General features: G+C 39.8%; 1 protein-coding gene across 4 annotated transcripts in view; it reads right to left on the bottom strand.

Annotated features, from left to right (window-relative positions):
• The window catches only part of LOC135696869 (T-box protein H15), a 433,864-nt gene that overhangs the window by 67,898 nt on the left and 341,087 nt on the right, over positions 1-24,879 (bottom strand). For all 4 annotated transcript variants that reach the window (XM_065216407.1, XM_065216408.1, XM_065216409.1 and 1 more), the window contains one exon: positions 22,065-22,158. In XM_065216407.1, the coding sequence (XP_065072479.1) occupies positions 22,065-22,158 (94 nt within the window). The remainder of the gene's footprint in view (positions 1-22,064; positions 22,159-24,879) is intronic.

Raw genomic sequence — 24,879 nt, forward strand, 5'->3', positions numbered from 1 at the left:
GAGGTGTTAGGTTTTGAACGCTTATAACTTTGTCATTGATAGATGAAAATAAAATCCAAACATACCAACTGATAGGAAATAACTCTACAAATCTGTTGATCTTTTCCAATTTTCCATAGAAAAACTTTTGAAAAATGTACAAATAAAAAGTGATAATTTTATCACTGTTTTCATGAAAAAAAAAAAGTTTTCCCTAATCCAGTCTTTATAATTGAGTACCATTTGGTTGCGTATCGTTCTGCTTGAACCTATAAAGCTATAAAACTGCGGTTCTATATCGCCTTTTCTCATTTTCGTATCGGACACCATCGTCAGCAGTAAGAGTTTACGTTAATTTCAGGAAATTCTCAGTATCTTAGGGACACTTTAGGGGGTTGGCAAATGTTCACGGTCCAATTTTCAAAAAAATATATATGGATATTTGTCCACCAAGGGGGAGGGGGATTTAAAACCTCTCTAAAACTGTTCACGTGACACATGGACAGTAGAGTGAAGCAAAATTTGAAATTTTCGCCCCACAATACTTAAACGATTCCAAATCGTATCCTGACTAACCTTTCAAAATTTGAGCCCATTTGGTGAGAAACTGAGATGGCACAAACCATTTGAAGTTTGTATGGGAATTACTATGGTAAAACCAAGATTTTTGTTCATGTCTATCTAATAATTCACCATATCGGTCTGCTTCAAAAGCTTTCAACTGTACATGTAGGAAATTTTCCCAGCACCAACATTGCTGAAGACTTCTTTTTGATTAAATGCAAGGATCGAAAGTTATCAATGGTTCAATGCGCTGATGTCTTATGATCATGCTCAATCAACTGCTCAGCAGGCAACATTGGTGTTTCTGGGGCGTTGAATAGGACACAAAAATCATGTCTACTATGTCACACTTCAAAATACAGTGTTGCCTACAGAACAGCTGCTTGATCTTGTCATACGTTTACCAATCTCTTAAATAATTATTAACTTTTTCCTGTCTCGTTTTACATAGAAACGTTGTAGCAAAGTTGTAGCTGAGGAAATTTTCTATAAGAATAGCTATCGAACTGTTTCGCAGCTCAATATGGAAAAAGACTGGAAGGCAATGAACAAAAAGTTGAGATTTCCCATAGTAATTTACATGTAAACTTCAAATGGCTTGTGCGAAGTCTGTTTCTAACCAAATGAGTTGTAACTTTGGGAGGCTAATCAGGACCCGATTTGAAACCATTTAAGCACTGTGGAGCGAAAAAGTTAAATTTTGCATCAGTCTAATGGACAACCCAAGGGGTAGGTTACTCCATACACCAATCTTGGGTCAACATTTTTCTCAGTGTGCCGATTTTGCCGGCAGTGCCGGGCATAGAGCAAGCTGCGATTTTTTTTAAAATACGAATAGTATGGTATATTTGGCAACGCGGTATTTCTGACAGCTTGAATTTTTAGGTTTAAAATCGAAACGGCACCGAAAATGTAGAATATCGTGCTCGATAAGGATTCCTTCTACCGACGAATAAAACGCCTCTACGCCAACTGGAAGGAACCAGAGTTTTCCCATGATGATTCGCTGCAGAAGGTGGATTGCAGCAAATCAACCTCGCTGAAGACCTGGCTGCTGGGATACGAGCTGACCGATACGATTACGGTGCTGTGCAAAAAATCAATATTTTTCCTGACCAGCAAGAAGAAGGTCGATTTCCTGGAGTAGATTGAAAAGGACGGTGAGGATGGCATTCCGTCGTTGAAGCTGTTGGTTCGTGAAAAGCACGACAAAGTCTCCAAGGAAAACTTCCCGGGGGAATTCTGTGAATCGTGGTGAGCCTTCATCAAGGACAAGAGCTTCGACACGGTGGACATCAGCGTCCCAATCGCGTACATCATGTGCTCCAAGGAGGACTCTGACGTTATCACCATCATACGGTAGATGTATTCAACAAGTACCTCAAGGATCACTTCATGGAAATTATGGATGCTGATAAGAAAGTAAAACATGCCAAACTGTCGGAGGGTGTCGAGCAGGCTCTGACTGACAAAATGTACGTCTCCGGTTTGGATACCAACTAGTTGGACATGTGCTACTCGGCGATTATCCAGTTGGGTGGCAATTACAGCTTGAAGTTCAGTGCAATTACAGCTTAAAGATCATCTGTGCTCTGGGTGCGCGTTACAAGTGCTCCTGCTCCAAAGTCGTCCGAACGTTGCTGGTCAATCCGACGAGGAACTGCTGAAGGTGATGATTCCGGGCATGAAGCTCTCGGAGGTTTTCGACGTCGGAATGGTTTATGCCAAGAAGAAGCATCCCAAGCTAAGACGTTCGGGTTGGAGTTCGATCTTAGTACCTCAACAAATGAAATTCAGTTTAAAAATTGTAAGTTAATTAGGTTGAGTTGAAACAATAAAAATTCCGTGTGAATGTGCCGTGAAAATTAGTTCGGTATTGTTCAAATGAGTTTGGTTTGGTAGACGACCAATTGACCGACTACTTTTCACGGCACAATAACACGGAATTTTTATTGTTTCAACTCAAGCTAATAAACATTTATTTTTGTTACAAAAATCGAAAGCCATTTACTAGATTTCAACTCGTATAAGATGACACATATCCGAAAATAAAACTCTTTCACTTAATTCTAATTTAAACAGAAATCTCACTTCAAATTTACATACGTCGCATTGGTGGTAGAACCACAGTTGTTACCCTTCACCACCATCAAAGCATATCCATCGTTGCCCCAGTAGTTGGACCAGGAGGTCTTGATTAGGCTGTAATCTTCTCCTTTGAGTTTTCCGTATCCAACCGTCACCACTGCATGATCCACTCCATCCAAATTGTTCTTGTATTCCGGTTCGTAGTACACTCCATTTGCGTAGTAGCTGCAAGACTTGTGACCGGCATCGATAGCAATCGACAGGCCTCGGAAGTCTACATTTCGAATTTAAATGTGAACTGAGAAGTGAATTTCTGGTCTGAGTTCCTCTAGTATATTCAATTAGAGTATGTTTCAGAAATACACAGCCAAACAGCACGTAATATTGTGACCAACTTCAATGACAGCTGTCCAGCAGTGCTCCCATTTTATTTAATGAACAATCCAATGCCTACGAGATTGTGCCGATGGATGTGACCAAGCTGTGCCAAATCTACTTTTGGCACACTATGCTGAGTGACTTACCCTTTGGGACAAGGCAGGCAGTTTCACGATTATCAGGAAAATACTGAGATAGTTCAAGAATTTCCCAAACAAATTAAAGGTAGTCTAGAGAACTTAAGGAAAATGTCAGAAGCAACACGGAAAATCAGGAAGCTTAACGATTTATAAATTTCATGGCGGTCCACAACAATTGTATGAACTTTAAAGAAGTTCCGACGAAAGAACAGAATGATAAGGAAACTTCTGAAACATTTCGGGCACTTCAGGGAAGCTTGGAGAACTTCAGGGAAACTGGAGGAACTTTTATGAATTTCTAGTCCAGAGAACTTGTGAAAAGTACCATATAGAAGTGCTAAGAACTTCAGAGAAGCTAGGTCTACCGATATTCACGAAAGCTCAGAAATCTTAAGGACGGTCCCAATAACTTCAGGAACGTCCAAACTTTCGGGCAAGGTTAAAGATCTGCGAGGGTTAGTTTAGATAAATTCAGGACAGCACCATGAACGTCATACAAATTTTGGGAAACTTCACGAAGTTCCAGGAAGTTCAGGGAAGTCCAGAAAACTCCTGAAACTTTAAGATAGCTTTAAACATATCTAGATAGAGCTGGAATTAGGGCGTAACAGCTTTTGTAAACAATGACTTCTCTCGTTGATTTATAGATACTCCAGACACGCCTACACAAACCAACATATCCATCGGGTAGGGGAAGTCTTCCGCCACTCGATGGTGAAGTCGATTTGCCAGGGAAAGTCATGACTTTCGAAAAATCATCGAAAGAAGTCATTGTTTACAAAAGCTGTTACGCCCTAATTCCAGCTCTATCTAGATATGTTTGGAACTTAACAGAAATTCAGAGTTTTTCAGGGAAGTTAACATATTGAAGGATAGTTCAATTAATTTCAGGACAGTATCAAGAATTTCAGGATAGATCATATATCCTCATGACAGTTTAATTAACTTCAAAATTGTTGCAGGATAGTTAGGTTAGCTGGTGCATCTCTTGGAACTACTGAAGGAGGTGTTCTAAGTTACAGGGTTGACAATTGAAATAAGTACTCAGAGCGGACACTCCTGAGCTGGGCCCAGTGGGGAGTTTTCTGGTCTGCAGAAAGTACACGAAACTCAGGGAATATCCAAAAACTTCAGCAAGGCTCCGAGATCTTCAGAGTAGTCCGGTTTACCCGTACTCTAGTTTTAATAACATTACAATTATGGGGGCTCCTTGAAGGGGGGCGTACATATGAAAAATTAGTGATTAACTAGCTCTAAATGGACCATTCCAGCACTAGCGAAAATCGCCTGTGTACCAAATGTAAACAATGACTTCAAACATTGATGTCTAACAGATTACCCCATTAACGTCCAATTCCACAACTAAGAATTAGTTTGAATTTATATTTTTTCTTTTTTTTTTTCTTGAGAAGTCAATAGACCAAGCTGGTGCTCGATCATTAGACAAAAGATCATTATGCCGAATGGTCATCCGGTAGAATTAGGCCAATTAGGTAATTTATTTAAGTTTGGGTTAGCTGGAAACCATTCGGCCCCCTCTTCTACTAACTTTAGTATTCCATTGTAAAAAAAATGGAATGGATTCATGTTTCCATCTCTATTTCGAATATTCCAACATGATTTTAAATTCAGTTAATTTTTCCATCAAATTATAAAAATATATGACCAACAGAGATCTTGCGACCCACAACCCATAGATTGGAGCAATGCTAACTTAATAATTACTTTCAGAAACAAAATTAAGTTCATGAGCCTCAATCTACAACGATGATATGGATACCTAGTTTGCCAGGTATCTAGCCAGTATTTATCCAACGGCGACCTTGAGCTTGTGCTCATTCGGCCACCAACCGCCAACCGCACCTCCCTTATACCTATCGCTGCGGTACCTATCTACATTAGCTAATCAGCAGTCATTCGCAGGCACATTACACACGCGATTACTTCCACCAATAAAATAGTAATATTGGCCATTAAGGGCGACCACCACCGTACACAAGTGACAAGATTGTCCGACGAACCGTAATGCCCGCCTGGTCGATAGGCGATAGCACACACTCACATAGTGAACAGTAAGCTTATGTTGGTTAGTCGGTTCATTACTCAAGCAATAGTGGATAAAGAAGATAACGATCCCAGCTTACTACCACAATTCCAATGAACTACTTCGAATAGATAATAGGGCCTCGCGTCGGTACCAGCGCAAACGAGGAAGTCTAGCAAACGAATCCATCAATAATTCCTTCGTTTTATCTAGTCTGAAGAATTCGTAATCAGTTGGTAATTGCCTACAACGATAAAGTGCACCGTTCGCAATTCTTGGAAACTGATATACCTACTATTCCATGATGAGTGTTGGTGGGAATATGGCAATTGATATTTCGAAAAAGCTCCCGCACCCGATTAAAAATTTACATTCATTTGTTGTTTCACGATGAAATTTTACGATCATATTTTCTTCAAGGGGTAATGGTTACTGATGGTGCCTTTTGCTTGGAACCGCTCGATAGTACCAGCTCAAACTGGTCCCCAAGTTGAAGCATAGTTCGCCTTGAAACGTGATGCTCGTACTTCCTGGTACATTGTCTCTCAAAGAAACCATCTAATGAACTGCGGAGTATCCCTTTCATTTATGACTGTGAACTTCAATATATTTGACGATTCCAAATATCACCGCCATTGAATCACGACGAACCTCTCCAAACTCTAAGCTATTGATTGATCTTAAAGAACGCTCGATTATCGGGCAGTGGAAATTTATCAAAGCAGCTAATCGATAAGCGATTAAACTGTCGCACGCTAGATTGGTTCCGTGTTCATTATAAATAATTTATTAAAAATTGAATACTGAGGCTTGGAGGAGTGCATGACGAAGCGTGTTAAAACAGCTTTTACAACGCCCAGTTTCATTTTTCCGATTCGATTGGGAGGGAGTCGTCGCATGTCGGATAATAGCCACTTTTCAAATTCTTCAGTAGAATCATATCTGGTGCCGAAATAGAAAAAACTTCAACAAAGAGAATTCGCGGAAGACTATGCAAATGTCAACATCAAATTCAAGACACCATCATCGGCATCAGTAAATTTTCCTTATCCAACTAGGGTAAATTAGCATTCACAATGTGAGTGACAAAATTCACAAGTCGCTTCTACTGAAGTTCTTTGTTTGTCCCCATCATACATTCAAATCACCTAGTTTTTTTGTTGATCCCGAAAATATCTGCAAATTCCAATGCGCAAAAATCAATACAATAACGATTTTGATGGCCAAACCCGTGTGATGTTTGCGTGGCGCTTCTTTCTTTGTCCAATGATCGGCGATGCTGGGAATGGAAAATAAACAAAAGTGGCAATTCATTCAACCCTCCTCCGTACAATGCACTATGGGCCAAACATGCTATCTAGCGGGACAAAATTATGAACTCCGACACTAAGCATTTCCGTGCCTTGGTGTCTTAAGTTGCTTTTTATAATGTCCGCATAGATGGTACCAAAATCTAGCATTTTAGAGGCATTGACACCTTGGATAAAGTTGTTAATCTTGAAAAAATAAACAACTCTTCTGAAAACGTTAAAATTTCACAGCCTGCTGTTTTCGAGATTTAGTTTAAATATAACAGAAATTTGTGAAAAATGTGTAGTGTCATATTTTTCTTCTGCACACTTAAAAATTATCACCCAATTCGGTATTCGGTACTAGCTGAGCTGTTCGGTAAAATTTGGGCAATTGAATTTATTTGTTATAAGCTACTATGAAACGAAATCACGACTACAATTAATAGATTTGATCGTTTTTACAAGATTGAACGTGTTTTTAAATTATTTTCGAGCAAAAAAGCCTTTAAAATTAAGTTCATAGTTTTACCGAACTTTTCGCTGTTGAGATTTCAGTAAAAAATTACCGGACACCACAATACATTCTGAGGACTAGAGGTGGGCAAAACAGCTCATCTGACTGAGTGGATCAGACCCGTCCAGCTCAATAAGGGGAGCTGATTCTTTTGAACAGCTCTTCAGTTCACATTGAAATTATAGAAATCTTGACACAAATTCAAAACTACATAAAATCGTAAAAGTAATCCAACCCAATAAATCCGTAGCTTAAAGGGCGAACACGAAATTATTGCGACACATTCAACAGGGTATAACTTTTTTACCATTGGGTAAAAATCAACTAAATTTTGCACACTTTCTCATTGATGTGTATTGTATACATGCTGTCAAACTCGAAGTCGTGTTTTTCGATTCAACGAAAATGGAGGTGAACAGGAGAACAAATTCTTTCCAAACACCTGGAATTTCCTGACCTGTCGCACCGGCAGTTGGGAAAAATGTTGAACATTCACCATTCAACCGTCTCCAGAGTGTTGAAGCGGCTCCAGGAGCGGTTGACGGGACCGGAGAACAAAAAGACGGAGGGAAAGGTGAAGCGGATGATTAAAGCAAATCCCAACGTCTCAAGCCGTATATTTGGCTAAAAAGATCGGCATGTCGCAGAGCTACGTCCAGAATGCAAAGAAGAGAGCTGGACTACATACATATAAGGTACAGAACTTCCCAAACCGCGATGAGCGGCAACAATCGACGGCTAAAACTCGGGCACGGAAGCTCTACGAGAAGATGCTGACAAAATATGGCTGCTGTGTGATGGACGACGAAACGTATATAAAAGCCGATTTTAAGTAAATTCCGGGGTTGGAGTTTTTCACCGGCAAGAGCAAGTTCGATGTGGACGACAAATTTAAGAAGAAGAAAATGTCGAAGTTCGCATCCAAATATCTCATTTGGCAGGCCATCTGCTCTTGCGGACTAAGGAGTGAGCCTTTCGTGACAAAGGGCACAGTAAATGGCGAGATCTACAAATCTGAGTGCCTCGAGAAGCGCCTTTTGCCGTTCTTGCAGCAGCACGACGAAGCTCCGCTATTTTGGCCAGATTTGGCATCATGCCACTATTCTAAAAGTGTCCTGGAGTGGCATGAGGCCAATTCTGTCCATTTTGTTCCAAAGGACATGAATCCACCAAACTGTCCGGAGCTGCGCCCGGATGGGCAATAATGAAGCGGGAACTTCGGAAGAGCAAGAAGACAGTCAAAGACGAGAAGGACATGTTAAGAAAATGGAAAAAAAAACTGAGAAACTGGTACCGGATGACACTGTAAAGACTTTGATGGAGGGCATCAAGCGAAAATGCGTTCAATTTTACACTCAAGGCTCCATCGATTAACTTTTCTTTTGATTTTTGAAGTAAATATATGTATAAAACTACCCTAAAATTTTGGTTTGATTCTAAACATTATAAGAAAATTGGCATGACATTTTCGGTGTCGCAATAATTTCGTGTTCGCCCTTTACAGCATTGCTCTACTTTTCAATTGAAAACGCCACTAACGCATCAACTGAACAACCACCGCGTAAACCAAAATGCACGGAAAATTGCCATATCAGTAAAAGCAAAAAAAATGTATACGAGAGAGCTACAGGGGTTACTCAAAATAACTAGGAAAGGCAAATTTTTGGTCAACTTTGGAGTGTTGTAACTTCGTCAAATATGATCCGATTTTAAATCTTCCAAGAGCATTTGAATGATTTGATTTGATTCACTTTAAGTCTATAGAAAGAATATTCATGAAAATCTATAAAGAACGAGCTGCCACACGGCATGTTTTTAAGTAAAAACGCAATTGCCCTCTACTACAGGTTCTCCCGGGGAAATCCCGTGATTCCGAGAGCTGCCAATGTAGTCACTGATCCATTTAAAGTTTAATGAATGCCTATTCATGAAAAACCATGAAGAATGAGCTGTCGCACGGCATGTTTTGGTGTAAAAATGCAATTGTCCTCTGCTTCAGGTTCCCCCGGGGGCATACCAGAGGTTTCAAGAGCGGACAATGTGGTCACTAATCCATTTCTAGCAAAAGCCTATTCATGAAAAAGCTTGCAGAAAAAGCTGTCGCACGGCATGTATTGGTGTAAAAACACAATTGCCCTCTACTACAGGTTCTCCCGGGGGAATCCCGTGATTCCGAGAGCTGCCAGTGTAGTCACTGATCCATTTGAAGTTTAATGAATGCCTATTCATGAAAAACCATGAAGAATGAGCTGTCGCACGGCATGTTTTGGTGTAAAAATGTAATTGTCCCCTGCTCCAGGTTCCCCCGGGGGCATACTGGATGTTCCGAGAGTGGCCAATGTGGTCAATGATGCATTTAAAGTTTATCGAAAGTCTATTGACGAGAAACCACGAAGAAAGAGCTGTCGCACGGCATGTTTTGAGTGATTAAATGATCTGCCCGCATTCAGAACCCTCCACCAGAACCGATTCCAGGGAAATGACCATATCTCGGTTGATTATAGGCCGATTTTAGTTCTTGGCATATGATTCGCTTCAGAAATGGTTCTTCTTTCGTTGTATTTACTGAAAATACATATATTTAACCCATCATATATAAAATTTCTCCAAAAATTTAGCAAGTTAGACAAGCCCTCCGGGAACCCGGAATATCACCAGTATCCGGCAACACCGTAGAACAATATTAGTTTTCCAGTCAAATGCTCTTGGAAGATTTAAAATCGGTGCATTTTTGACGAAGTTACAACACTCCAAAGTTGACCAAAAATTTGCCTATCCTAGTTATTTTGAGTAACCCCTGTATACATACTATCACACGCTTTGATTGATGAATCTACGCGAAACTGCACCAGTGCATGCGACACCTAGGTTTGAAATCCAAAACCACAAAAGTGATGATGTACTAAAAAATATTCCATACGATTTGACAGGTAGCAAAACGTCATTATCATTTTCACATCATTTCCATCTGCTGGCCACACTATGTTTGTTTTGATTCGCTATGAAAGTTTGACAGATAAAATGAGGGGTTCGTGGATTTTCCTATGTTTCGAGGGGTGAATCGATTAGCTTGGGACCGAAGATAGTACCAGAGCTGAGCCAAAAAGTTGAGCACGTTTCTTCGGGACCTTGTGGTCTTAGAGTTACCTCTATGCTTCAATCGTGTCAAAAATATGGTGTAATATTACTTGCCAAGAAGGACAACATTATCTTTAAAACAGTGCATGAACTGACAATACGCTGCTTTTACTGCATTTGTTCAATTTTGTGGCCATAAAAATTACATGAGATTTTCGACATGATTGAAGTGCATCCGCTTGGATGTAATATTAAAATTAATTTGCTGCTGTGTACATACAGATTTTAATGCTGATGTTAATTCTCCAGTAAAATTGAGAGACAGTGATGCAAAATTTCATGACACTCACGTGACACTCGTCTTCGCATCAACCGACTATCGCTGACAGATCGTTTTGTCACGCAGTGAGAGTTAGAGCCATGACAAACAACAATCACCAGTAATGGTCGCTGCTCACAAGCAAAACGTAACACTCGCTGCTGATGATGAAAAGCACAACGAAAACAGTGAAGACTTCTGCAGTACGATCATGAGAAAAAGCGAAACGACAGAAGAAAATGAAAACAATGCCTACGCATTCCAAGTTCGTCTCGGCAGTGTGTGAGTTACAAACAAAGCAGGCAACATTAAACGGAAGCTGTTGGGCTCACTCACCAACACACTCACATAAGCAAGCAAAGCAGCAACTGCTTCAAAACGAGCACAGATGAGTGTCGTGATTGTCGGGAATGACCAGATCGGTGATGGATCACAACAGAAGACGACATTCACCAGTTGCTTTTTACTTATTTCGTCAACTTGATGGATGGTCATGGAGAGAGCTTCGACGAGCACATTGATAGGAATGTACAAAGCGTTACTACCATCAGCTGTTTGACGATCGTGATTGTGATAGGTCGCAACTGTGTTGAGAGAGAAAAAAAAATCCGAAGAGCTGGACGGATCCGAGAGCTGTTATCCTGAACAGCTCCCAGTGAATCATTCGTTTCGATGATTCAGTTCCGGAGCTGAGCTGTGAGGTGGAGAGCTGCATTTTGCTGTTCGGTTATCTACTTTTGTGAGGATCTTCCGGTCCCCCCAAAGAATGATGGGAAGAGAGATGAGAGCACATATGCTGCAGCAATAAGAGCCGGGAACGTAAATACATTGGATAATATCAGTAGACATTTAACATAGTGTAAAAAATGTAAATATGTCTCTCTCTCATAACCGTTGATGCTATTGATCACATGTTGTATTACGCGCGCATCTTGGTTTACGCGGTGGCTTTAAGTGGAGTGTGGAGTCCTTCATTGAAAAGTTCCTCTATAAGTGACGGATTGAATGGATTGGACTTGTTATATCAGTGAGATGATGAGCTGCGGTTCCTAAAAATTAAACCGCGGGTTATCAGCTCACTTTAGTGCATCAACTCTTTAGAACAGCTCGGGAGCGGATCGCACATCTCTAATGAGGACCATCTATTGAGATAAACAAATAGTTCAAAACTCTTCCTCATAGATGAAGCTAAACTCTTAAATTTTACTCTAAAATTCTGAAGACTTGACGTCTTCGACAAAGTTGTTTATCTTAACAAAATACACAACACTTCTATAATTGTTAAAATTGCATAGCCTACTGTTTCCGAGTTATTTAGAAAACAAGAAATATGTGCTTTAAGGGGGTAGTACACTTTGATTTTTCAAAAAATGCTTTTTTTTTGGCTTAAAATGTTCCTTGGGATGTATACTTTAATTGAGAAAAGACTCCAAGTCCGCCAGAACATTCATTACCGCTTAAAAAAATCGGAATACGCATTTCTAACCCAAATTTCATTACTAATCAGGATTTTTGTTCGATTTATGTTCCAGGATCACATGGAAAGGAGTATTTTCCCACGCCGTTTTCCGACTTCCGCGCGAGGACGCCCGGATGACTAATAAATGGGTTATAACATATTTGCCCTCCCTGAGTGTTTTATTGCTTAAAAAAATTAACGAAAATGCCTTAGTTTTTGGACGTTCAAAGTGTACTACCCCCTTAACTATTCATGTTTTTTTATTACTCCATGCGTGAAGTTAACATCACAATATTAGCTTCAATCGACAAAATCGATGCGACGAAGAGACTTCTAGCTTTCTTTTTCTATTGAAGTCGAACAGCTTCGCAGCATTCTAGAACCTCAGTCGGCGCCTACAAACAAATTTTCAATCGCTTATTTCTCTATCTCCCGTCGCTTCATTGGTCTTTCTTTCAAGCAGGCGACTGAAAGAGCACTCGACTTTGATGGTTTCATCTTTCATGAAACACATCAACAGAGGTTTCATGACTACCCCATTTCCGGCCTATTTAGCACAACCCTCACTTAGTCTTTCTTAGTGTAGCGTAGATTAGCACCAAACGGAATGTTATTATTACTGATGGCTTCCAAATTTATTTACCTTACCGTACGTACCGTGAGATTTGATAAAGAGAAACAAATTGTTGAGATATTATTAAAAGTCTAACACTGCTTCTTGACGCCAAACTCGGATTCTTAACTCGGCCTAACGCATTGAAACGCCAATTAATTCACTTCGGCCTATCGGATGAAGATTGATTCGTTTGGAGCGCTTCATTTGTATTTGAGAATAGTGGGTACAAACATTCATATCACGCGTTCTCATTGACTTCGTTCGGTAGCATTTGTACTGAAGTATCGTACCAAACACATAATCTACCTGTTAACGCCGAAATCATGGATTTATTTGATGTTTTCTGCTTGATAGGCCCAAAATGGGCGCTTAGGCCGAAGTAGTTCTCTACCCTAAGGAAAATGAAAATAGAGTAAATTACGACTTCGCCAATACCTTATTCAGGGGGGTAAACAACGTCCTTGAGAGCTCAATTTTGGCATGTGGATACATTGTGTTTCAGAGCATCTATTGGCCAAATTTGAGTGCTCTAGAGCTTTGTTGACGATAAAAGGTTTAGGTATTGCCGAAGCCGACAGTTCCCCTATGTGTTTAAAGCATTTCTCAGGTGAAAACACAAAACGAAAACGGGACATAATGCATATCAAACAAATTGAAAGAGCGGTGATAGAGTGTCGGTGAAAGGGATTGAAAGCCATAATGAGGTTTCGTTTCAACTCGATAATCGACGTTCCTTTAATAGAAAGCGATGAGCAAAGCAATGACGAGAAAATCCACAGCCAGTCGTTCATTCTAAGCGTGCTTATGTTTCATTTTCGTTTCATGCTGATAGTCTAGCTAGGTGTTAAAGAAATGATGCGTTGAACACGTTGTACGAAAGAAACAAAACTCGAGTTTATTTTGGAGCTTCGAAAATGTAGAACCCTGTTAACGATTACAAAGTTGGAGATGCTTAACGTTATGTCAGACTTAATGTGAACATTTTATTCGATAGATGCGGAGATTGCAGTATAGAACTTATATGTTCCGTTATAGTACTTACGGCAGTGTGACAATTGTATAAAGAAAGAAGAAAGCAAGCAAAGGACAATTTTGAGGAAGGTGCACACCGGATCGAAGTTTGAAAAGATTTCATTCCCGAGATGAGAACTGACGGGAGAACCAATGCTGTTTTACGATAGTACATTTTTTTTAAGTACAATCCAATCGAGCACGCCATTTTTAACCAGATAGTAACGACTGTAAGTGAACCACAATTCCAACTGACACTTCTCAGACACTATCCGTACACTGGGACGGGACACGACAATCGAGAATATTGTTGTTATTGATATTTGTTATGCATACCTCATTGCAAATTTTTCATGAAGATTGACGGTGTCGTTTCGCGTTGCCAAGATTGCAGAAAGTTATTTAATTTGTCATGAAGATTTATGTTTTGGATCAACAAATTAATATATGCAGGCGAAACCAGTTCTTATTTGATTGTAACAATTCCACTAAATTTTAAAACACAAAATGCAATGTTAACTAATAAATTTTTAAATACTAAAACCAGATAACAACTTTACAGCAACCAATATCCGGGATCAACATCAATACATTTCACACTTCGTTGATTTCGGCATCACTGGTAATCATATTGATGTGTTCCCTTTTATTCACTGGCTGCTACAGTTGCTACTGCCTAATCGACCAATCAGCAACTGGCTCCAGTTTGACAGCAAATTGGCTCCAAATCGCCACCCGATTGTCGGGTCCCGTCCCAATCCGTAAATACAGTTTCTTTTTAGTATCAAGTAGGCCTTGACAAACTTGTTGATTTTTGAAAATTAAAGCGGCACTTTTCTGCCAGATGCGCATAAATCTGTGCAGCCCTTCATGCACATTTGAAAAAAGTGATACTATACTGTGCTATTTTCTAGATGGCAACACTGTCGAAACAAATTTGGTTTAATATTATCTGAGCATTGGATTGTATAAAATGAAAGAAGGATTAGATCCTCATCTAACTTACAGGTTTCATCGTTTCTATCAACTTTCAGGATTGTCCAACGTTTCATATTGAAGGGTTGTACAGTAATGGAACTTTTTAAAAACATTAAATCTTTAAAAATCCATATCTCCCAAAACGAAAACAGTTGTTTTTGGTGGTTAAGTGATTCTTATGTAAAAATGTCTGCCGAACATTTTGGTGCTATCAAAATTAGAGAAAAAGTGGGGGCATTTTGAGATATTTGCATTTTAAGTTTTAAGTTGCAAAAATCGACAAGTTGACAACACTGCATAAAAATTCTGAGTACGTTAAAAATCCTTTAAAATGAGTGCCTAATCCTGTCTGTAGCATATTTTGGTTCAGAGATATGTTCAAAAGAAAAATGGTGTTTCTTGAAGATCAGAAAAAAGTGGGGGCAGTCTACAGAACCGGGGGGTGAGTCGATGGGTACAAAACGTTAGATTTTTTATTGTTGGCCTAAAATAAGTCGTTCCACCAAGTTTGGTTCAAATCGGAGAGGGTCGATGCAATTCTTCAGTTTTTGGCGGTCACTTGAGATGGAATGACCCATATACAATTTTCACCCTGCCGTACTATAACGGAACTATCAATTCTATACTTTCATCGCCTTATCTATCGTATAAAATATTCACTGTAAGTCTGATATTGGCGATAAGCATCTCCAACTAAAGAAATATTTGCTGAAAAAAACTGTTTTTTTCCGATATACAGTCAACTCTTCACAACTCGATATTCTATAACTCGATGGATTCTGCGGTCCTTTCATTTTCCCATGTATCTTCTTCTTCTTCGCATTTGCAAGCTTATTGCTTATCCCATATTAGCTTATTGCGTGCTCTCAACTTAGTGTTCTAGATGCACTTCCACAGTTATTAATTGAGAGCTATCGATGCCTGTACCATTTTTGCATTAGTAAAATTGTATGGTAAGTTCAATCATACTCTAGGCCCAGCGAAGTCAAGAAATTTTCCAACCAAAAAAAAAAATCCTAGACCGGATCGGGAATTGAAACCAGCTACCACCTGCATGGTCTTGCTTTGTAGCTGCGCCTTTACCGACTGAGCTAAGGGAGGCCCATGTATCGTACTTTCCATAAGTCAATATTTCTGCAAGTCGATGCCTCCTTTGGTCGATGATCTATGTAGTGTTATTTTGATTCAATAACTCGATAGGTCAAAGGTAGAGCTTCTGAATTCTGTGATGTGGATGGGGCCTATTATCAAAGAGCTTCGGGGGTGATGTGGCTGGCAGCAAGACGAGCAAACGTTCAATGAAAATTAACTCTTAAACAACAATAATTTATGGTGGTCCTGTCGTGATGGGTGAGTAATGCTGAGCTATTAGGGTGTTCAACACTGAGGGGACTGGCAAGCTGTTTGGAAGGAGGGTGACGCGCTTGGCATAGATGGTCCACAGCGACTCACGAAGAGCTACTGAATTCGATCAGTAGCGGTGCGGCTTCTTCCTCCTTATTCGGTGAATGGACGCTCATGTGGGTTGCAGCTCGCTGCTTGCGAGCAGCCTTTCGTTGTGTTTTGGAAAATAATGTTCAACGCCATGCACCGGATGACATTCGATTTTGAAAACTGTGTTAGGTGAAGGGCCTTTTGCAGGCAATCGATGATAATTTTGATTACCATTACAACGGTTGGACATTTGTAAAATTTTCAATAGTCACCTATTGTAAATTGATAAAGTGTTCATTTTATTAGATTTGTAAAAAAATTTCCAATCGATTGTCTTGTTTAGAATTTACATCCATGCGCTATTGACAGAGTTATAAATGGTCAAAACCTGACCACTTTTTGTTACGCGGTCGATTTTGGTTTTTTTTTTTAAATTGAACCCTTAATATGTTGCCAAAAGACGTAATCTTATGTTAAAACGGTCGCCACTAGGCCACCGAGTCCCTTACATCAAAACAAACCAATTCGATCGACCATGACAGACTGCTTACGTATAACGAAGCATGGGAATCATCCCACGATATTCAGCTCAATTAACAAAAAACCGTCATTAATAGGTCATCGAGCTCCATGCATTACAGCAGAAGATCAGCATTTTCAATATTTCTCATTTTTCCAGAATGTTGAAATCTTTTCGGGTACCGTGTGAGTACCATAAAGCTGAAAAATGTTTTTAAATCTTTACAGCTTACACAAAATGTTTGACTTAAAATGATTTTGTAATCCAAAAATTTTGGTTTTTTTTTTAGATTATGTTAATCCTTTCTGGGAAGAAATAATAAAAAAAACTTTAATCTTTTTGATTGCCAGCAAAATCGCAATTAAAGGACACTCTAAATATCACGGAAAAAACTCTGTAGAGAATTACTTAGTTGACCGATCCTTTTCAAACTTTCAGACAATAAAATATAACGCATTAGTAAACTTTTGGCATATTTATTTCATTCAACTTCAATACGATAACCGTACGCTTGCACCTTACGCTTAACTCCACTCATTAGGTTATGTACAACATCTGGCTGCAACTTCTTCTGTACGGAAACCCACTTCAAACAGTATTTTTCGATGGGCCTTAGTTCCGGTGCGTGGGTGGGGGGGGGGGGGTACATGTCCTTGGGTACGAAAGTGACCCCGTTGGCTTCATACCACTCCAGGACAACATTTGAATAGTGGCACGAAGCTAGATCCGACCAGAAGATCGTAGGCCCTTGTGTTGCTTCAACAGAGGAAGCAGACGCTTCTTGAGGTGGATCTCCCCATTTACAGTCCCGGTAGTCACGAACGGCGCACTCCGTTTGCCACATGTTCGCTTGCCAAATCATGTATTTCTTGGCAAGCTTTGAAAGTTTCTGCTTCCTTACTTACTCCGGAACATCAAACTTGTGCAGGGCGGTGAAGAACAGCAGCCCCGGAAGCCATGATGAGACAATGAGGCTTCGTCAGCATATGGGTGTACAGTTTCCGGGCCCGTGCCTTTCCCACCGTATTTTGCCGTTCGACACGATTTGGAGCCTTCTGCACTTTGTACGTATGCAGTCGCTCCCGGTCCTTGGCTATCTGAACGAAAGATTTGGACAGATTCAACTTTTTGGCCACATCCCTGACCGAAGCATTGGGATTCCGCTTTCACGCTTTCACGACACGCTTGTGATCCTGATCACTAATAAAACATCCATTCTGACCGCATTTCTCCTTCCGTTAGATGCTCAGAGTTTCGTAGTAGTGTTTATTCACACGACTCACCGTTGACTGCACGATTCTGAGTTGTTTTCCGATGTCCCGATGAGAGAGTTGAGGATTTTCCAGGTGCTTGTACGAAATCAATTCGCGACGTTGCTTTTCGGGTGACGCCATTTTTTCAACTTTCGGAAAACTGACAGCGATAAAAAATACAGTGTAAACAATACACTCTAAACTACCTCTACCCAATTTTTTAAAAGAAAAGACCCAGCGGTTTCTACAGCGGTTTCTACAGCAGTTTCTACAGCGTTTTTTTTTCGTGATGCAATTTGATGTAGACGGAGAATCGAAACAACTCAATATTGAGATAAAAAGTACTTAAAAATAAGTACTTCTCCAACACTACTGTTTTGGATACATTTCTGTTCTCATTGATGAGTACTTTAAGCTTAATTTTAAAGTACAACAATAACTCTTATTCTTCGTTAATTGTGCTAAAAAAGTAGTCTTGAGAGAGTTCTTACTTTTGCGAACTTTTTATCTCGATTTTGAGTTGTTTCGTTTTCCACGCTATGAAAGTATCCAAAATCAAGTGTTGCGATTGCACTTGGTTTTGGATGAAAAATCGCAGCGTGCCCAGTATGCATTTTGGTTTTTTTTTTGTCGCCTGGTGAAAGCAACAGATCAACAGTTGAAACTACATTTATTTTAGAGAATGTTGTTCGGGAAAAAATATTAACCTGAACGGACTATTCAATTTGGTAAGTTTACTTATCCCACATGAAAAGTTAAAAAAAAATATTGAAATTTGTAATTCCCAGGATCCCAAGAGATAAGGAATGGTGTCCGGATCTGACAATGGAAGTTTCCCGATTTCCGGTGGGCATAGTCCAGTATTCGCGTCACTTGTTTTCGAACAAATTTGCCAGCGTGATCGGCAAAGGAATTCTGAAGATTTGGAGCATCTCATATGCTAAGAGTAGGTGGTTAGCTGATAGAAATTTGCTGTGCAAATAGATATCTAAAGTAAAATTCATTTCTAGATTCTAACACTGGACTGGCCTGGTGGTGCCTCAACTGATGCAAGCCCGATTCCAACGTCCTATTGAATTTATCGGAATACGGAAAGGACAACGAGTTTGCTGTAAAGAATTTTGAAATATACAGCAAAATGGAGTATCATTTCAACCAATGTTTTATTTTGATAATTTTAAGTTGGATGAGTATTTATAAAAAAGAAATAGAACTGCTATAACTGATTTGTAATGGTTAATTTAAACATTGAAGAAAAAATTACAATCAAATTTTCTGGCAATATTTTCTAAATCAGTAGTCGATTTTAAGTTCTTTTTAACGAATATTCGCTTTTCATGAAACAGCTACATTTCACTCAACACGATTGTCTTTGCAAAATACTCAAAATTGGATACTTCGCAAAGAACTCAGTTTTGACTGGTTGCACTTAGCTGTCAAGATGAGTACAAAACACTTCAAGAGCAAATTTTCATTATGTCGTAAGTAACATTCGCACCAATCCGAGAAAAATAAAGTTTTGTTTTGATGACCGAAAAGTTATTCCATTTCCAAGTAAACACATATAATCTCATAGTGATAGCAATGTTTAACATATTTAGCAGGGTTTTAATCATAAAAATGCAAATCTCTAGCTTTCATGCTAAGAAATACTGGTTTTTGAGTCAAAAGTTATTATACGTCGTTTAGTGGCCCCTATTGTTACTTAAGTCAAAGTGTATTTACCAGGATATTCGGGAGAATTATCAATTACGTCTCCTTACGTGCAGCCCATTCATCATTTTAGGACCACCGAAATCATCTTAGCAACAAACAGTTCGATTTATTCACTTTAATAATGAGAAAGCGAAACGACGAACGTACACTTTTTACGGGTTTCTCAGCGCTGTTACTTAAGTCAAACGGCATCTCCATAGAAATTGGGTGACTTAAGTAACATCTAAAACTATTTTGATCGGAAGGTGATTACGTCAAAAAGCAATTTGACTGGTAAATAAATTTAAAAATGGGATTTGATCCTATATTCGGACAGTATATAGTGTAATAGCAGGAGAATCGATTGACACTGATAGCTCGACTTTGTTTACCTTTGTTACATTCGACGTAATGAAAATTTGCTCTTGACTTAATTTTGAGTCGTTTCGTCTTTCCGTGTGCGACACGCTTTATTTACTTTCGACGTGACTGGCAGCATTGCAAAATAGTTGTCGAAAGTTCCAACAATAACAACAACAACAATATTAAAGTCATGATTTCCGTAAAAGTCGAAAGTAAGGTCGGAAGTAGGTTCGGAAGTCGGCAGTTCCGAACTTTAATTTACTGCTGGCAACACACTACGTTCCATAATTTCGAAAACACAAAACAAATAACTACCTTCGCTCTCGAATACACCCCTTTCCGAAAACGTGCTTCCTAACAAAAATTACAAACAAATAGCTCGCATCAGGTGCTCCTTAATCCTTTGTGGAAACTCAAACAAACAGAAATCGGACGATGCTAACAGCATCAAATAATAATTTGCTAAATTGATACTCCATGACTTTGTGTTTGCCTGTTTTTGATTGCATTGCAACTCATCCAACCGTGGAATTATGGACATCTGGCTGCGGGATAAATGCGTGACAGCCGGATGAGTCCTGTCAACAACCGAAGCTGTATCAATCAAAACAACTGTCCCGGTGGAAATTTGCAACAGGTTCACTTGCTAAATTTAGTCCCTCCGATTGCGGCTGTCGGTGAAAACAAATCATTTCACACTGCTGCTGCATGGAAACAGAGTTGTTCCTGTTATTGATATTATGCGCGGCAAACTGCGATTGACACTTTCAATTGATGGGTCTAAAAGAAATTTATGGACCTAAAAAAGAGCGACGCATCGAACGGCGAAGCCGGGTTAACAGGGTTCAATTGATAGGAGTCGTTGTATAATTGTTCCCGTTCACATCCGAATGATCAATAAAGTTGTTCGATCGCAATTTGAAATCGTTAGTGATACCCGAGAATTCGATGTTTGGGATGAAGCAAATGTAAGGGGCAACAGCAGACCGATTCGGATCAACGGATGGGACAGTGTGCATGCTAGATTTTTAAACTCGTGCAAACACTTGAACCCTTTGGTTCGAAAAAAAAAGGCACTTAACCTCAACCGATCTGCTGCATCATTCACTTTCAAGTGGCACGTGTCCCCCCGGTCGGCAATAATTCGATATCGGATTGACGAACGCAAAATCCATCCTTCGAACCCCGCTTCTTATCAGGCACATAATATGTATTATCCATTATGTAAATGACACTTTTTCCCGTCCCGGTGCCTGTTTTCAATGTTGTTTACAAAACAAAAACAGCTAGACCGGGTAACGGGAATTTCGCTAAATAGTTATGTTGGAGTTTTACTACGCAGCAGCGGCTATTTTAAGCACTTATATTGATGTGGGTGGGCGGCAAAGGCATCTTCGAACCTACAGGCAGCTGAGATGGATGATTTTTAATAAGTGTGATGAACTCCCGGTGACGCGGTCAAATTGTGGCGCAAACCTTCGTCAACAGAGCAGTTTGTAGCAATCGCATTTAGTATGAGGTTAGCTTTAACCTTAACCGCAACAACACGGTTCGTCGTTGTGTTTGTTTGTGGAAAACAACAATGAACTTGAAGGACGTGAGTTATTACGAGGATTGCCGAAGCTGGAAGCTGATTTCCGCATCGTCAGAGCTGGTGCAAAGTTCGCAGAATAAGTTTTGCGCACTGTTTAGCCGTTTTTGATGATGATGATAGGTTGTCCAAACATTAATTTGTTATTTTAAAACTAGTCGTTGCTCGGGGAGTGACCAAGCAAATATTGTAGTTCGTAATCAACGAACGAGCCTCCCTTTTGCTAAATTTAAAAATAGTAGCACCAATATTCGATCATCGAGAACGCGGGTCGTATCGGAACTTATTGGATCTATATTTATCTCCCAGAACAGTCAAGTTCTCTTCGGAGTTGGCATGAGTCGTTCTATTTATTTTCATTTGCAAAAGTAAACATAGAAGTTTCGCGCGTGTTGAACCACCTGTGCTGGCCACGATAGACCTTGGCCAGGTGAAGTAGAAACAAGAATACAAACAAATGTGCACATCAGCACTATTTGGTGCCCGTGTCGCTGCTGGGCACGGGTAGAATATGAGCGTTTCGTGATCATTTTAAACGTCATGCACGCTAAACATTTCCCCCACCTAACGCCGAAACGTCATTATCCTTACAAAATCAAGCTTATCGCGTCAAAAGTTTCGTAACCAATTTGTTATTTTGAATCTGTGGCGCCTTACCTTCGTCGTAGCTCTCGAATCAGCATTCGCGGACTGTGTGATGATAATCGCTCGCCGTAATAAATAAGCTCTACATGGGTTTGAAACTTACCTGATTGTGACTGCTACTAAAACTATGATGAGGCCCACGAGGAGCATGGCAATGACAACTCCACAAACCATATACAGGACATCGTTGGGAGCATCTGCAAATGAAAGCAAACAAATCAAAATCAATCAATCAATCAATCAATGGTGCTTTGCGGCGTGTACGATTTAGACACTAAGAAGAAGAAGAATCCAAACAATAACAAACCCGTTGTTTTGGCGGTGGCGGTGGTGGCGGCGGTATTGCTCAATGCTTGCACAAAAAAAAAAAATGCCAAAACGTGAAATGAGGAAAGACAGATTCGCTTAATCTCTATCAGGTGGTTATTTGTATAGTAAGTAAAAGTCACACTGTGGGGGTGAAATGATGAACCGACTGTAGAAGAGAAAGGTTAGTACGACGATTCATTTCGACGATTGCCAAATAATGTCTGTTCGCGTCAGCTGAGCCAAATTGGATTTCTAGCGGATCAGTTCGTTCAAACAGATGTGAACATTTTCTATTCGGAAGAAGCGGCAACAGAGAAGAGGATTTGTATCTTTTACATAAGAAAGGAGGATTACCGTGAACGCGATTCACTGTACTGTAGTTTCTTCTTGGCTCTTGATCCTCAACCACCGCCGCTGAAAGAGAGCATCATACAAGAGAGTCACCTTTCGCAAAGGTGAGGATGATCGCTTGCAAGCGAGGGAAAAGATTTCTGTTTTCTGCTGAGCGGGATGAACTTTGCCCAGCTGCTGCATTGCAGATATGTCGGATCGAAAATGGGGTCACTTCGGTTTCAAAGATGTCCGATTTGAGGGCTGTTACCGCTCATGTACAGGGTGCGTGACGAATTTTTGCAGTAAATGGCATATTTGAGAAAAAAAATACACCAGTTAGTTATTCTAGCAATGAATTTTGTGGGATTTATTTTCTTTCGCAACATATGGAAGTTGTAAGTAAATTTATTCAAAAAAATTGCCTTCCCTTTCGACGACTGTAGTTAGACGCTTCCGGAAACTGCAGTATGCACGTTTTAAAATGTTTCGATCCATAGATGTCATCACTGCCTTGATTTTAGCTTTTAGCGACTTAAGTGTGGTGTGAGGGGTTCTATTGGTATCCCGTTGGACGACGCCCTATACAAAATAATCCAACGGATTGATATCGGGACTGCTTGGGGGCCAAATTTCTTCCTCCCAAATTTACGAAATATTTTCCGTAAGCCATTTCTGTGCTTTATTAGCAGTATGAGCAGGTGCTCCGTCTTATCACTTTCCCAAGCCTTTTTTAATATTATACACTGTTCTTTCAGACACATTTACCGACCGAATTATTTCTTTCATGCATACTCCGGCGCGCAACAAAGCGACAACGGCTGACAGATTGCTCTCTTGTTTCGACATCTTTACGTTTACTCAACATTGTTTGTTTAAATCTTAAACCTAACAGTATAAGCTATCCAGTGCTGCCAAATATATCTAAATCATGATGCACAAGCATGAGAAATTACTATTTGAAATTTACTGCAAAAATTCGTCACGCACCCTGTATGTGTGGCGTGATGGGACGGGTTTCGGATCGTATCGTCGTCAGTGGCTTGAAGAAGGCGGGCACTGCTCTGATTCAAACTTTGGAAAGGTTCAAAGTTCAAGGTGGATCAGAAAGGCTTCCCAAACATTGCTGGTTGGGGCTAGCAAATGTCATTTTCATTCGCGATTTTTACAGAGATTCTTCTGCCACTATCATCGGATGAGAAAACGATGATACCTAGATATTTTCCTATCTTGGACAAAGTTGTTCAGCAGATCATAGCCTTGTCGCTGGCGGACAGTAGTTCAGCTTTTTCTCACTACGTACCGCTAGTATACAAGTGAAATTCTCGCATGTGATACATCTCGAGCTCCTGGCTAGATAGAAAGTTACTGTCTTTCACAAAATTTTTTAGGAGGTCAAATCCTATTGCTAGGTCCTAAATAGTTCGCTTGTATACTCGTGCAATTCTCGCATTAGATATATTTCGAGAACTGCTAAACTGATATTTTAAATGTAAAAATTTCACGTGTATACTAGCGCCGCTTAGGAAATTCTTAACTATTGTACACCAAGCAATAGGCTTTGACCTCCTGAACAACTTTGTCGAAGACAGTAACTTTCTATCTGGTCAGAATCTCGACCTATAGCATACGCGAGAATTGTACACGTTTACTAGCGCTACGTGGTGAGAAAATTCTGGGCTACTGTCCACCAGCCAAAAAGTCTTGACCCCCTGAACAAGTTTGGCGAAAACAGTAACTTTCTATCTGGTCAGAATCTCGAGATATTTTATATGAGAATTTCACGTGTATACTAGCGCCGCGTATTGAGAAAAATTTGAAGTATTGTGCACCAAGAAATAGGCTTTGATCTCATCAACAACTTTGTCGACTACAGTAACATTTCTATCTGGTCATGATCTCGAGATATATCACATACGATAATTTCACATTTATTCTGAACTACGCTCCACCAGCAAAAAGGTTATGATCTCTAGAACAACTTTGCCGAAGACAGTAATTTTTCTATCTGGTCAGGATCTCGAGATTTTCCATGTTGTAACCAATTAAGTCAAATCCCACATAGTACGGACACCGTTTACGCGGTTTCCATTCAAATTTTCTCTATTATCCGCATTTTTGGGGGTTAACTGTGATACAAGTTTGGCTTGTTTAGTTATACACAAGTTTTTTAAGGAATACCCGTTGGTTTCATATCGATTGGTAGCTCGGCTGCAAAATGGCAATTGAAAACTCACACTGTTGTACAAAGTACAATGCGCGAGTACTCGTGTTACAAA

Source organism: Ochlerotatus camptorhynchus, unplaced genomic scaffold (assembly GCF_037179485.1).
Source record: "Ochlerotatus camptorhynchus isolate MF236.1 unplaced genomic scaffold, CSIRO-AGI_Acam_v1.1 ptg000062l, whole genome shotgun sequence".
NCBI lineage: Eukaryota > Metazoa > Arthropoda > Insecta > Diptera > Culicidae > Ochlerotatus > Ochlerotatus camptorhynchus.